Genomic DNA, 16,476 nt, shown 5'->3' with positions numbered 1-16,476 from the left:
TCGATTCCAATTAATTCACATGACGGGGGGGGGGGGTCACAGGGCCCACCTTGGACAGAAGACTGGTCTTGTCTCCGCCCTCTGCTGTAGTGGGTGGAGCCTGCTGGGCCCCTCCCACAGCTCTTCTCTCTGCACCGCCCCGTGATGAGGTCACTGCTACGTTTACAAGGTAATATCTGGGTTTACATCCAGCTGATGTTGAGGAATATATTTGGTTTTGTGCTCCGGGGTTCCCCTTTAAGTGGATCTCTGTGATATAACGATGAGTCGGATTTCCTGGCGTTATCCTCGGGGGAGGTACGGGACGCGGCTCCGCCCTCTGATGGCGGCCTCCATGGGGTCAGGAGATTCGGAATCCTCCGAGGTTACAGGGGAACTCCGCCATGGTTCTGTGTTGGGGACTCTCAGGGGTGAAGGATGTTGTCAGTCACATGACCCGGGCGTGGCCTTTCCCAATTCTCTATTGTTTTAGGTAAACAGTGATATCAGTCACATGACCTCACCGCCCCGATCTTATCGCCTGACCACACCGGGCGCTGCCGGATTCACCTGGGACCCCCCCGCCCCCACCTCCGGGCCGTCACCCATAACAACCAATCATCCACCTGGGACCCCCCCGCCCCCACCTCCGGGCCGTCACCCATAACAACCAATCATCCACCTGGGACCCCCCCGCCCCCACCTCAGGGCCGTCACCCATAACAACCAATCATCCACCTGGGACCACCCCGCCCCCACCTCCGGGCCGTCACCCATAACAACCAATCATTCACCTGGGACCCCCCCGCCCCCACTTCAGGGCCGTCACCCATAACAACCAATCATTCACCTGTGACCCCCCCCGCCCCCACCTCAGGGCCGTCACCCATAACAACCAATCATTCACCTGGGATCACCCCGCCCCCACCTCCGGGCCGTCACCCATAACAACCAATCATTCACCTGGGACCCCCCCGCCTCCACCTCCGGGCCGTCACCCATAACAACCAATCATTCACCTGTGACCCCCCCGCCCCCACCTCAGGGCCGTCACCCATAACAACCAATCATTCACCTGGGACCTCCCCGCCCCCACCTCCGGGCCGTCACCCATAACAACCAATCATTCACCTGGGATCACCCCGCCCCCACCTCAGGCCCGTCACCCATAACAACCAATCATTCACCTGGGACCTCCCCGCCCCCACCTCCGGGCCGTCACCCATAACAACCAATCATTCACCTGGGATCACTCCGCCCCCACCTCAAGGCCATCACCCATAACAACCAATCATTCACCTGGGACCTCCCCGCCCCCACCTCCGGGCCGTCACCCATAACAACCAATCGTTCACCTGGGATCACCCCGCCCCCACCTCAAGGCCGTCACCCATAACAACCAATCATTCACCTGGGACCTCCCCGCCCCCACCTCCAGGCCGTCACCCATAACAACCAATCACTCACCTGGGACCCCCCCGCCCCCACCTCAGAGCCGTCACCCATAACAACCAATCATTCACCTGGGACCCCCCCGCCCCCACCTCCGGGTCATCACCCATAACAACCAATCATTCACCTGGGACCCCCCCGCCCCCACCTCAGGGCCGTCACCCATAACAACCAATCACTCACCTGGGACCCCCCCGCCCCCACCTCCGGGCCGTCACCCATAACAACCAATCATTCACCTGGGACCCCCCCGCCCCCACCTCAGGGCCGTCACCCATAACAACCAATCATTCACCTGGGATCCCCCCGCCCCCACCTCCGGGTCATCACCCATAACAACCAATCATTCACCTGGGATCCCCCCGCCCCCACCTCAGAGCCGTCACCCATAACAACCAATCATTCACCTGGGATCCCCCCGCCCCCACCTCTGGGCCATCATCCATAACAACCAATCATTCACCTGGGACCCCCCCCCGCCCCCACCTCTGGGCCATCATCCATAACAACCAATCATTCACCTGGGACCCCCCTGCCCCCACCTTTAGGCCATCACCCATAACAACCAATCATTCACCTGGGATCCCCCCGCCCCCACCTCCGGGCCGTCACCCATAACAACCAATCATTCACCTGGGATCACCCCGCCCCCACCTCAGGGCCGTCACCCATAACAACCAATCATTCACCTGGGATCACCACGCCCCCACCTCCGGGCCGTCACCCATAACAACCAATCACTCACCTGGGATCACCCCGCCCCCACCTCCGGGCCGTCACCCATAACAACCAATCATTCACCTGGGATCACCCCGCCCCCACCTCCGGGCCGTCACCCATAACAAATAATCATTCACCTGGGATCACCCCGCCCCCACCTCAGGGCCGTCACCCATAACAACCAATCATTCACCTGGGATCACCCCGCCGCCACCTCCGGGCCGTCACCCATAACAACCAATCATTCACCTGGGATCACCCCGCCCCCACCTCCGGGCCGTCACCCATAACAACCAATCATTCACCTGGGATCCCCCTGCCCCCACCTTTGGGCCGTCACCCATAACAACCAATCATTCACCTGGGACCCCCCTGCCCCCACCTCCAGGCTGTCACTCATAACAACCAATCACAGTCCATTCGTCAGTTTTCTGGGAGCACCAACATGTGCGGGAGCGAAGAGCAAAGGGAGGATGTACAGGGAGGTCGGAGGATGGGATTCCCATACATCTCCATAGTGGATAACCACCAGAAGGGGCTTTCCTTGGGCACAATGTTACTATAGATGATTGATCGATCATTTACCAGTCTATGTATGTCCTGGACCTGATGGTGACCCCTGAGGAAGTCAGCCTCGCCCTATGAAACGTGTCAGTTGAAGATCTCCCTGTGATATATAGAATCCCGGGATGGATCATCTATATTCCTGGACCTGATGGTGACCCCTGAGGAAGTCAGCCTCGCCCTATGAAACGTGTCGGATGAAGATCTCCCTGTAATATATAGAATCCCGGGATGGATCGTCTATTTTCTTGGACCTGATGGTGACCCCTGAGGAAGTCAGCCTCGCCCTATGAAACGTGTCAGATGAAGATCTCCCTGTGATATATAGAATCCTGGGATGGATCATCTATATTCCTGGAACTGATGGTGACCCCTGAGGAAGTCAGCCTCGCCCTATGAAACGTGTCAGATGAAGATCTCCCTGTGATATATAGAATCCCGGGATGGATCATCTATATTCCTGGACCTGATGGTGACCCCTGAGGAAGTCAGCCTCGCCCTATGAAACGTGTCAGATGAAGATCTCCCTGTGATATATAGAATCCTGGGATGGATCGTCTATTTTCCTGGACCTGATGGCGACCCCTGAGGAAGTCAGCCTCGCCCTATGAAACGTGTCGGATGAAGATCTCCCTGTGATATATAGAATCCCGGGATGGATCGTCTATTTTCCTGGACCTGATGGTGACCCCTGAGGAAGTCAGCCTTGCCCTATGAAACGTGTCGGATGAAGATCTCCCTGTGATATATAGAATCCCGGGATGGATCGTCTATTTTCTTGGACCTGATGGTGACCCCTGAGGAAGTCAGCCTTGCCCTATGAAACGTGTCGGATGAAGATCTCCCTGTGATATATAGAATCCTGGGATGGATCGTCTATTTTCTTGGACCTGATGGTGACCCCTGAGGAAGTCAGCCTCGCCCTATGAAACGTGTCGGATGAAGATCTCCCTGTAATATATAGAATCCCGGGATGGATCGTCTATTTTCTTGGACCTGATGGTGACCCCTGAGGAAGTCAGCCTCGCCCTATGAAACGTGTCGGATGAAGATCTCCCTGTGATATATAGAATCCCGGGATGGATCGTCTATATTCCTGGACCTGATGGTGACCCCTGAGGAAGTCAGCCTCGTCCTATGAAACGTGTCGGATGAAGATCTCCCTGTGATATATAGAATCCCGGGATGGATCGTCTATATTCCTGGACCTGATGGTGACCCCTGAGGAAGTCAGCCTCGCCCTATGAAACGTGTCGGATGAAGATCTCCCTGTGATATATAGAATCCCGGGATGGATCGTCTATATTCCTGGACCTGATGGTGACCCCTGAGGAAGTCAGCCTCGTCCTATGAAACGTGGCGGATGAAGATCTCCCTGTGATATATAGAATCCCGAGATGGATCGTCTATTTTCCTGGACCTGATGGTGACCCCTGAGGAAGTCAGCCTTGCCCTATGAAACGTGTCGGATGCAGATCTCCCTGTGATATATAGAATCCCGGGATGGATCATCTATATTCCTGGACCTGATGGTGACACCTGAGGAAGTCAGCCTCGTCCTATGAAACGTGTCCAATGAAGATCTCCCTGTGATATATAGAATCCCGGGATGGATCGTCTATTTTCCTGGACCTGATGGTGACCCCTGAGGAAGTCAGCCTCGCCCTATGAAACGTGTCGGATGAAGATCTCCCTGTGATATATAGAATCCCGGGATGGATCGTCTATTTTCCTGGACCTGATGGTGACCCCTGAGGAAGTCAGCCTCGTCCTATGAAACGTGTCCAATGAAGATCTCCCTGTGATATATATAGAATCCCGGGATGGATCGTCTATATTCCTGGTGGTGACCCCTGAGCTGGGAGCTCTGTGGGACGGCAGAGAAGACCACCGGATGGCCCCCCCACTGTTCTATCACATGTCTGAGGTCAGAGGTTATCTCCCGATGGCGTGATATCAGTGCAGACATATCACACAGACATTCCTGGCATGTCGGTGCTGTGCCAGCTGCTAAAGTGAGCCGGGGGAGTGTCAGGGCTCAGCAATGCCAGTATTTGTATGTAAATATCAGTGCTGGGCCTCCAAGGGGGGGCTCCACAGGACGGTATGATCAGTGCTGGACCTGCAAGGAGGGGGTTCCACAGGACGGTATGATCAGTGCTGGGCCTACAAGGAGGGGGGCTCCACAGGACAGTATGATCAGTGCCGGACCTACAAGGAGGGGGCTCCACAGTATACTATGATCAGTGCCGGACCTCCAAGGAGGGGGCTCCACAGGACGGTATGATCAGTGCTGGACCTCCAAGGAGGGGGGCTCTACAGGACGGTATGATCAGTGCTGGACCTGCAAGGAGGGGGCTCCACAGGACAGTATGATCAGTGCCGGACCTGCAAGGAGGGGGCTCCACAGGACAGTATGATCAGTGCTGGGCCTACAAGGAGGGGGCTCCACAGGACGGTATGATCAGTGCAGGACCTCCAAGGAGGGGGCTCCACAGGACGGTATGATCAGTGCTGGACCTACAAGGAGGGGGCTCCACAGGACGGTATGATCAGTGCTGGACCTCCAAGGAGGGGGCTCCACAGGACAGTATGATCAGTGCTGGACCTCCAAGGAGGGGGCTCCACAGGACGGTATGATCAGTGCTGGACCTCCAAGGAGGGGGCTCCACAGGACGGTATAATCAGTGCAGGACCTCCAAGGAGGGGGCTCCACAGGACAGTGATATCAGTGCTGGGCCTACAAGGGGGGGGGGGGGGCTCCACAAGACAGTATGATCAGTGCAGGACCTCCAAGGAGGGGGCTCCACAGGACAGTGATTTCAGTGCCGGACCTACGGGGGGGGGGGGGGCTCCACAGGACAGTATGATCAGTGCTGGGCCTACAAGGAGGGGGGCTCTACAGTATACTATGATCAGTGCCGGACCTACAAGGAGGGGGCTCCACAGGACGGTATGATCAGTGCCGGACCTACAAGGAGGGGGCTCCACAGGACGGTATGATCAGTGCCGGACCTCCAAGGAGGGGGGGGGGGCTCCACAGGACAGTGATATCAGTGCTGGGCCTACAAGGAGGGGGCTCCACAGGACAGTGATATCAGTGCTGGGCCTACAAGGAGGGGGCTCCAGAGGACAGTGATATCAGTGCTGGGCCTACAAGGAGGGGGCTCCACAGGACAGTGATATCAGTGCTGGGCCTACAAGGAGTTGGCTCCAGAGGACAGTGATATCAGTGCTGGACCTACAAGGAGGGGGCTCCAGAGGACAGTGATATCAGTGCTGGACCTACAAGGAGGGGGCTCCACAGGACAGTGATATCAGTGCTGAGCCTACAAGGAGGGGGCTCCAGAGGACAGTGATATCAGTGCGGCAGATGAGGGGTTAGTGGAGTCACGCAGTGTGGCGGTTGGGTTGGCATCTCGTGTCTCGGCCTGTGGTTGGTATGTACTGTGTTTGCTCTGTCAGCCGTGAGAGGCTGCAAACCTGTAATTGACTTTTTTCCACCCTCCCCTCCCCCAGCCTAACACGGAGCAGAGAGTTGCGGGTTACAGCACACCTAAATTGTTGGCCCCCCTCCTGAACCGCCGATGGTGGTCGTACCCATCCCCCATTGCCCCATTGCCCCATCTCTCGGAAGTCCCAACATTTCCATATAAAGCTGATATCCAAAAAGAAGTCATTCGAAAAAGTCCATCTATTCTCTTATCCCAGACGTTGAGCTGCCATTGACCCCGCCCACCCGCCACAAAGGAGGGCCCCATCATGAGTTCCCCATTTTGGGGTTCTCTTTGATGAAAGAACCTGACGGCCAGCAGACTGCGAATATGACTTCTGGAGACCAGGAGACCCAGCTGAGAGCTCATCCTCCTCCATGCGTCAGGACCTGCCTGGAACAATCAACTTTACCATCTGTTTATGGTGCCGGAACGTTCTTCTGTGCCCAGGAATTTTATTGGCTTTTTAATGTGTTATTCCATTTCTGTAGGTACAAGGCCTCCAGATAGGAAGGTACAAGGCCTCCAGATAGGAAGGTACAAGGCCTCCAGATAGGAAGGTACAAGGCCTCCAGATAGGAAGGTACAAGGCCTCCAGATAGGTAGGTACAAGGTCTCCAGATAGGTAGGTACATGATCTCCAGGTATGATGATACAAGGTCTCCAGATAGGTAGGTACAAGGTCACCAGATAGAAAAGTATAAATAGGAGGATACAAGGTCTCCACATAGGAAGATACAAGGTCTCCAGATAGGAAGATACAATGTCTCCAGATAGGTAGGTACAAGGTCTCCAGATAGGAAGATACAAGGTCTCAAGGTAGGATGATACATGATCTCCAGATAGGAAGATACAAGGTCACCAGATAGAAAAGTATAAATAGGAGGATACAAGGTCTCCAGATAGGTAGGTACAAGGTCTCCACATAGGAAGGTACAAGGTCTCCAGGTAGGAAGATACACGATCTCCAGATAGGTAGGTACAAGGTCTCCTGATAGGAAGATACAAGGTCTCCAGGTAGGATGATACAAGGTCTCCAGATAGGTAGGTACAAGGTCTCCTGATAGGAAGATACAAGGTCTCCAGATAGGAAGATACATGATCTCCAGATAGGAAGATACAAGGTCTCCAGATAGAAAAGTACAAGGTCACCTGGCCAGGATCTGAACCCCCGACTTCTGCTGATTCTGGCAGTAGCTCATCTTGCTAAGCCACCTGAGATGCTGGAGAACGTCCTGTCTGATTCCTTGGACAATCTTGCCTTGTACCTTATTTCTGGTGACCCTTGAACTCCTTGCTCCTCCCATGAGGTCTCCAGATAGGAGGATACAAGGTCTCCAGATAGAAAGATAAAAAGCCACCTGATAGGAAGACAGAAGGTCACTAGATAAGATGATGCAAAGTCTCCAGAGAGGACAATTCAAAGTTACCAGATAAAAAAATACAAAACCATGAGACAGAAAGATACAAGGTCTCCGGACAGGAAGGTACAAGGTCACCAGACAGGAAGGTACAAGGTCTCCGGACAGGAAGTTACAAGGTCTCCAGATAGGAAAGTACAAGGTCTCCACATAGGAAGGTACAAGGTCTTCGGATAGGAAGGTACAAGGTCTTCGGATAGGAAGGTACAAGGTCTCCAGATAGGAAGGTACAAGGTCTCCGGATAGGATGATACAAGGTCTCCGGATAGGATGATACAAGGTCTCCGGACAGGAAGGTACAAGGTCTCTGGATAGGAAGGTACAAGGTCTCCAGTTAGGAAGATACAAGGTCTCCAGATAGGAAGATACAAGGTCTCCAGATAGGAGGATACAAGGTCTCCAGACAGGAAGATACAAGGTCTCCAGTTAGGAGGATACAAGGTCTCCAGATAGGAGGATACAAGGTCTCCAGACAGGAAGGTACAAGATCTCCGGACAGGAAGATACAAGGTCTCCAGATAGGAAGGTACAAGGTCTCCAGATAGGAGGATACAAGGTCTCCGGACAGGAAGGTACAAGATCTCCAGATAGGAAGGTACAAGGTCTCCAGATAGGAGGATACAAGGTCTCCAGATAGGAGGATACAAGGTCTCCGGACAGGAAGGTACAAGATCTCCAGATAGGAAGGTACAAGGTCTCCAGTTAGGAGGATACAAGGTCTCCAGATAGGAAGGTACAAGGTCTCCAGATAGGAGGATACAAGGTCTCCAGACAGGAAGGTACAAGATCTCCGGACAGGAAGATACAAGGTCTCCAGATAGGAAGGTACAAGGTCTCCAGATAGGAGGATACAAGGTCTCCGGACAGGAAGGTACAAGATCTCCAGATAGGAAGGTACAAGGTCTCCAGATAGGAGGATACAAGGTCTCCGGACAGGAAGGTACAAGATCTCCAGATAGGAGGATACAAGGTCTCCGGACAGGAAGGTACAAGATCTCCAGACAGGAAGGTACAAGGTCTCCAGATAGGAAGGTACAAGGTCTCCAGATAGGAGGATACAAGGTCTCCAGATAGGAGGATACAAGGTCTCCGGACAGGAAGGTACAAGATCTCCAGATAGGAAGGTACAAGGTCACCGGGTTGGGATCTGAACCCCCGACCTCGGCTGATTCTGTTAGTAGCTCTTCTTGCTGAGCCACCTGAGGTGCTGGAGAACATCCTGTCTGATTTCTTGGACAATCCTGCCTTGTGCCTTATTTCTGGTGACCCTTGAACTCCTTGCTCCTCCCATGAACTTCCTATTTCAGCCATGTCTCTGCCAGGTGATTGGCCATATCTTTCTCCTTCGCATACTTGCAGCTGTCCTTATCTCCACTACTACTCGTTACCGACCTTTGGCTCGTTCCTTGACTACGCTTGTGATCCCAACCTGCTACATCTGCTACTAGAACCCGGCCTGCTCTCCTCCTGGTGGGGCGATCCTGAGGACCGCGACCTGGTACTAACACGCAGCAAAAACCCATCCCCACCATCAGGAGCTCTGGTGGACTCCGGTTAGACCCCGCACCTCAGGTGAGGCCGTGTCGTCCACCAGGGTGACCTGCTGCTTTTACCACAGACATTCTGTAGGTCACTCGTTATTTCGGGAGGAACCACAGTCCATGTATGAAGAGGTTCTATCTGCAATGTATGTGAAGGACGGGGGACATACCCAGGAGCTTTTCCTTGTGGACTCTTTGGATGTGTCTCTGTCTGCTCTGGGATTGGCTGCCCAGCGGCAGCGCCGGGGTTAATAGCTTGCATGACCCGTCTCTGCCGTTCTCAATATTTGTCATCAGATTTCACGCCATTCCTCCATGTGATGGGTGGAGGCCAAACCAGGAAACCGAAACTTTCTGCTCTACTTGGAAACCAATTTGCATAAAATATTTTGTTTACGCTATAAAAACCCGTTCAACGATCCCGCGGAACTCCGAAACTTCCACTCCGGGGAGTCGCCGCTCCTCATAGACAATCAATGAGAGCCGAGTTCAGTACGAGGCCATGGAGGCCGAACCCAGAGGTGGCCAAACTAGGTGGGGGAGGGGAGTGCCCGTTATTACATCACCTCTTCATAAATACGTCTTCTATATTTCTATCTGGTGACAACTCTAGACTGTCAGCTCCTGGGGTCAGGGTCTCATTATAGACTGTCAGCTCCTGGGGTCAGGGTCTCATTATAGACTGTCAGCTCCTGGGGTCGGGGTCTCATTATCCCCCCTAGACTGTCAGCTCCTGGGGTCAGGGTCTCATTATCCCCCCTAGACTGTCAGCTCCTGGGGTCAGGGTCTCATTATAGACTGTCAGCTCCTGGGGTCAGGGTCTCATTATAGACTGTCAGCTCCTGGGGTCAGGGTCTCATTATAGACTGTCAGCTCCTGGGGTCAGGGTCTCATTATAGACTGTCAGCTCCTGGGGTCAGGGTCTCATTATAGACTGTCAGCTCCTGGGGTCAGGGTCTCATTATCCCCCCTAGACTGTCAGCTCCTGGGGTTAGGGTCTCATTATCCCTGTAGACTGTCAGCTCCTGGGGTTGGGGTCTCATTATCCCCCCTAGACTGTCAACTCCTGGGGTCAGGGTCTCATTATCCCCCCTAGACTGTCAGCTCCTGGGGTCAGGGTCTCATTATCCCCCCTAGACTGTCAGCTCCTGGGGTCAGGGTCTCATAGACTGTCAGCTCCTGGGGTCAGGGTCTCATTATAGACTGTCAGCTCCTGGGGTCAGGGTCTCATTATAGACTGTCAGCTCCTGGGGTCAGGGTCTCATTATCCCCCCTAGACTGTCAGCTCCTGGGGTCAGGGTCTCATTATAGACTGTCAGCTCCTGGGGTCAGGGTCTCATTATCCCTGTAGACTGTCAGCTCCTGGGGTCAGGGTCTCATTATAGACTGTCAGCTCCTGGGGTCAGGGTCTCATTATCCCTGTAGACTGTCAGCTCCTGGGGTCAGGGTCTCATTATCCCTGTAGACTGTCAGCTCCTGGGGTCAGGGTCTCATTATCCCTGTAGACTGTCAGCTCCTGGGGTCAGGGTCTCATTATAGACTGTCAGCTCCTGGGGTCGGGGTCTCATTATCCCTGTAGACTGTCAGCTCCTGGGGTCAGGGTCTCATTATCCCCCCTAGACTGTCAGCTCCTGGGGTCAGGGTCTCATTATCCCTGTAGACTGTCAGCTCCTGGGGTCAGGGTCTCATTATCCCTGTAGACTGTCAGCTCCTGGGGTCAGGGTCTCATTATCCCTGTAGACTGTCAGCTCCTGGGGTCAGGGTCTCATTATCTCTGTAGACTGTCAGCTCCTGGGGTCAGGGTCTCATTATCCCTGTAGACTGTCAGCTCCTGGGGTCAGGGTCTCATTATAGACTGTCAGCTCCTGGGGTGAGGGTGTCACAATGAGCAGAGTTGGGTAATCGGGGGCGGAGTTTGGCGCAGGGGGGGAGGTGACGCGGTATAAAGGTGATTCGGTGACATTATACGAGGAAACAATCAATAAAAGTTACAATGTAATCTCTGATCGCTGAAAATCCAATTTTCTGAATTGCTGGGCAGTAAAGAGGACCTGTCACCCGCCTTCAGGGACAAATCCCGGACACGCCCCAATATACAGCAACCCAATCATTCTTCAGTCCCTGACTGTGCTGAGGTGATGTCATCAGTCTGCTGAAGGAGGAGGAGCCGTTTTCCTCAGTCTCCCCTCCCCCAGTGATCAGAATGTACATTGTAACTTTGTAGGAGGAGGCATTTCCTCAGTCTCCCCTCCCCCAGTGATCAGACTGTACACTGTAACTTTGTAGGAGGAGGCATTTCCTCAGTCTCCCCTCCCCCAGTGATCAGACTGTACATTGTAACTTTGTAGAAGGAGGAGGAGGCATTTCCTCAGTCTCCCCTCCCCTCCCCCAGTGATCAGACTGTACATTGTAACTTTGTAGAAGGAGGAGGAGGCATTTCCTCAGTCTCCCCTCCCCCAGTGATCAGACTGTACATTGTAACTTTGTAGAAGGAGTTGGAGGCATTTCCTCAGTCCCCTCCCCCGGTGATCAGACTGTACATTGTAACTTTGTAGAAGGAGGAGCATTTCCTCAGTCCCCCCTCCCCCAGTGATCAGACTGTACATTGTAACTTTGTAGAAGGGGAGGAGTCATTTCCTCAGTCTCCCCTCCCCCAGTGATCAGAATGTACATTGTAACTTTGTAGGAGGAGGCATTTCCTCAGTCTCCCCTCCCCCAGTGATCAGACTGTACACTGTAACTTTGTAGGAGGAGGCATTTCCTCAGTCTCCCCTCCCCCAGTGATCAGACTGTACATTGTAACTTTGTAGAAGGAGGAGGAGGCATTTCCTCAGTCTCCCCTCCCCTCCCCCAGTGATCAGACTGTACATTGTAACTTTGTAGAAGGAGGAGGAGGCATTTCCTCAGTCTCCCCTCCCCCAGTGATCAGACTGTACATTGTAACTTTGTAGAAGGAGTTGGAGGCATTTCCTCAGTCCCCTCCCCCGGTGATCAGACTGTACATTGTAACTTTGTAGAAGGAGGAGCATTTCCTCAGTCCCCCCTCCCCCAGTGATCAGACTGTACATTGTAACTTTGTAGAAGGGGAGGAGTCATTTCCTCAGTCCCCTCCCCCGGTGATCAGACTGTACATTGTAACTTTGTAGAAGGAGGAGGAGGCATTTCCTCAGTCCCCCCTCCCCCAGTGATCAGACTGTACATTGTAACTTTGTAGGAGGAAGAGGATCGATCTATTTATTATTTATCTATTGATCTAACTGACCTGCAGCTGAGATGTGGCTTGATTGTGACTTCACTGGCCGCATGCCTGTTGCAGATCCATGGATTGAAGCCAGGCGGGGCTCAGCAGACACCATTCTCTCCTGGTAGTCATGGTTTGGTATTTGCTGCCCTCTGGTGGGCAGAGCTGAGAGGAGATTTTTGTGGCAGGAATCTGTATACGGAGAATAAATAATGATTTGCTTCCCCTCCCCCACACTGAGGAGCCCAAGGATGAGGGTTTTCTATGTCATACTGATCCCTGGTCTTATTGTCAGGTGACCCCTGACTGGTTCCACCAATCACAGCTCCCCTCCTGCTGTTGCCTTTGTTGCCTCCTTCCCCAGCACAGGCGCCTCTCGAGTTCTGCTTCCCCCTACAGGACATCGAAGCTCCTCCCCCCTCCAGACATACAAAAAAAACCCAGCCAATCAGGTGCAGATCCTCCACATTGCTGTTTATTATCATCTGTCCATCTACTACACAGAGCCGTCACCGTCTGCAATGTACTACCTATAAGTGGTGATGAATGGCAGGGAGCCCCGCCCCCGAGGATCTCAGCCCCTCGTGTCCTCAGGGGATGTCATTGTGCTCCTCCACTGGTGGGCGGAGTGAAGGATGAAGGCAGAGATGCATGATTGGCTATTCCCTCTGTACACGGGAACATGCATAGCACTGAGGAGCGGCCGAGGGGGGCCACAGGCGGGGCTCGCGGTCTGCATGCGTGTGTGTGCGTGTGTGTGTGAGTGTGTGCGCATGCGTGTGTCATGGTCATCCTGTGCAGAACACATACACATAGAAAAGGGAAGACGTTCCCTACAAAACGTTTTATCTCAACTAAAAAGTGCGTAGAAATCGGTGGCGATGAAGGACGGCGCTCGGACGGGGGAGGGGTGTAACCCTGTTACTGGGGATCCGGGGGAGGGGTCACAGTGGGTCCAGCCCAGATTGAGGGGGACAGAAGGGCAGATAGACGAAGACGATGAATACACGCGCTCCCATGATGCAATGTGTTGCACATCGAACCCTTCCTAGTCCATCTGTCGTAGCGTCATTCCGATCTTGAACCGCAGAGCGCGCCCCGGTGGGTGTTGGCGGTCGGGCGCCCTGGCGGCCATGTCTTCCGCTATGTGTGATGGGCACAAAGGGCTGCAGGTTGCCCCCCCAGAGGGAACTCAGTGACTCGGCCTCTCCCTCTATGGAGTCACTCCGATTTGCTGAAGCCGCTTATCGTCACCTTGCGCTCGTGTTTAATGGAGACCAGTTCCTGCAGCTGGAGGGCCCCACCGCCAATAAAGCAGAAGGCCGGGCACACGGGGCCCGAACAGTCCACGCTGCCCTCCCACAGGCCGCGGTGGGACACGGCGTCAAAGAAGCCCACGCGGCCCTTCTCGTAGTCGAGGCAGACGCCCAGGCGCGGGGGGAGGGGCATGGTACATCCAGTGGGGTCCCGGGAGGTGGGCGGGGAGCCGTGCGGCTGCAGAATCTTGCCCATGCCGATCGTCAGGAAGCAGAAGGATGGAGATACGTCCATTGTGGCATCTTCTGCTCCGGAGTCGTGTCCGCTGTCCGGGTCATAGCGGCTGCCAGAGAGAGAGAGAGAGGGAGAAAATAATCAATCACCCTATACGCCATGACTCACCGATCAATATATCATCTATACCGATCAATACATCCTCCACACCAATTAATACATCCTCCATACCGATCAATACATCATCCATACCAATCAATACATCATCCATACCGATCAATATATCATCCATACCAATCAATATATCATCCACACCGATCAATACATCATCCACACCGATCAATACATCATCCACACCGACCAATACATCCTCCATACCGATCAATACATCATCCATACCAATCAATATATCATCTATACCAATCAATATATCATCTATACCGATCAATACATCATCCATACCAATCAATATATCATCTATACCAATCAATACATCCTCCATACCGATCAATACATCATCCATACCAATCAATATATCATCCACACCGATCAATACATCATCCACACCGATCAATACATCATCCACACCGATCAATACATCATCCACAATCCAATACATCCTCCATACCGATCAATACATCATCCATACCAATCAATATATCATCTATACCGATCAATACATCCTCCATACCGATCAATACATCATCCATACCGATCAATACATCATCCACACCGATCAATACGTCATATAAACCGATCAATACATCATCCACACCGATCAATACATCTATAAATCATGGTGTACAGACCCGGAACTCGGCACAGGGATGGTGGGAACCCCTGATAATGGTGGAATATGATTGGCTCCTCTAGTGATGGGGGTGGAATGTGATTGGCTCCTCTAGTGATGGGGGTGGGGTTGGCTCCTCTAGTGATGGGGGTAGAATATGATTGGCTCCTCTAGTGATGGGGACGGGGTTGGCTCCTCTAGTGATGGGGGTGGAATGTGATTGGCTCCTCTAGGGATGGGGGTGGGGTTGGCTCCTCTAGGGATGGGGTGGGGTTGGCTCCTCTAGTGATGGGGGTGGGGTTGGCTCCTCTAGTGATGGGGGTGGGGTTGGCTCCTCTAGTGATGGGGGTGGAATGTGATTGGCTCCTCTAGTGATGGGGGTGGAATGTGATTGGCTCCTCTAGTGATGGGGGTGGGGTTGGCTCCTCTAGGGATGGGGGTGGGGTTGGCTCCTCTAGTGATGGGGGTGGAATGTAATTGGCTCCTCCAGTGATGGGGTGGGGTTGGCTCCTCTAGGGATGGGGGGGGGGGGTGTTTTGCTCCTCTAGTGATGGGGTTGTTTGGCTCCTCTAGTGATGGGGGTGGGATTGGCTCCTCTAGTGATGGGGGTGGGATTGGCTCCTCTAGGGATGGGGGTGGGGTTGGCTCCTCTAGTGATGGGGGTGGGGTTGGCTCCTCTAGGGATGGGGGTGGGGGTGGCTCCTCTAGGGATGGGGGTGGGGTTGGCTCCTCTAGTGATGGGGGTGGGATTGGCTCCTCTAGTGATATGGGTGGGGTTGGCTCCTCTAGGGATGGGGGTGGGATTGACTCCTCTAGTGATGGGGGGGTGTTTGGCTCCTCTAGTGATGGGGGTGGGGTTGGCTCCTCTAGGGATGGGGGTGTTTGGCTCCTCTAGTGATGGGGGTGGGGTTGGGTCCTCTAGGGATGGGGGTGGGGTTGGCTCCTCTAGGGATGGGGGTAGTATGTGATTGGCTCCTCTAGTGATGGGGGTGGGGTTGGCACCTCTAGTGATGGGGGGGTGTTTGGCTCCTCTAGTGATGGGGGTGGGGTTGGCTCCTTTAGTGATGGGGGTGGGGTTGGCTCCTCTAGTGATGGGGGTGGGGTTGGCTCCTCTAGGGATGGGGGTGGGATTGGCTCCTCTAGGGATGGGGGTGGGATTGGCTCCTCTAGTGATGGGGGGGTGTTTGGCTCCTCTAGTGATGGGGGTGGGGTTGGCTCCTCTAGGGATGGGGTGGGGTTGGCTCCTCTAGGGATGGGGGTGGGGTTGGCTCCTCTAGTGATGGGGTGGGGTTGGCTCCTCTAGGGATGGGGGTGGGGTTGGCACCTCTAGTGATGGGGGGGTGTTTGGCTCCTCTAGTGATGGGGGTGTTTGGCTCCTCTAGGGATGGAGGTGGGGTTGGCTCCTCTAGGGATGGGGGTGTTTGGCTCCTCTAGTGATGGGGGTGGGGTTGGCACCTCTAGTGATGGGGGTGTTTGGCTCCTCTAGTGATGGGGGTGGGGTTGGCACCTCTAGTGATGGGGGTGGGGTTGGCACCTCTAGTGATGGGGGTGGGGTTGGCACCTCTAGTGATGGGGGTGGGGTTGGCACCTCTAGTGATGGGGGGGTGTTTGGCTCCTCTAGTGATGGGGGTGGGGTTGGCATCTCTAGTGATGGGGGGGTGTTTGGTTCCTCTAGTGATGGGGGTGTTTGGCACCTCTAGTGATGGAGTTGGGGTTGGCTCCTCTAGGGATGGGGGTGTTTGGCTCCTCTAGTGATGGGGGTGGGGTTGGCACCTCTAGTGAT

General features: G+C 54.0%; 1 protein-coding gene across 2 annotated transcripts in view; it reads right to left on the bottom strand.

Moving 5' to 3' along the window:
• Positions 1 to 12,865: 12,865 nt before the first annotated feature.
• The window catches only part of TRIM46 (tripartite motif containing 46), a 33,739-nt gene continuing 30,128 nt past the window's right edge, over positions 12,866 to 16,476 (bottom strand). The window contains exon 10 of one of the 2 annotated variants that reach the window (XM_089667166.1): positions 12,866 to 14,012. In XM_089667166.1, the coding sequence (XP_089523292.1) occupies positions 13,634 to 14,012 (379 nt within the window). In that variant the 3' untranslated portion in view covers positions 12,866 to 13,633. The remainder of the gene's footprint in view (positions 14,013 to 16,476) is intronic. The other variant, XM_089667167.1, reaches the window with a different exon arrangement.

Source organism: Staurois parvus, unplaced genomic scaffold (assembly GCF_062004578.1).
Source record: "Staurois parvus isolate SC_StPar_1 unplaced genomic scaffold, SC_StPar_1.0 ptg003068l, whole genome shotgun sequence".
Taxonomy (NCBI): domain Eukaryota; kingdom Metazoa; phylum Chordata; class Amphibia; order Anura; family Ranidae; genus Staurois; species Staurois parvus.
Note: the sequence above shows the minus strand (reverse complement) of the source record. Positions and strands in the feature narration are given on the sequence as shown.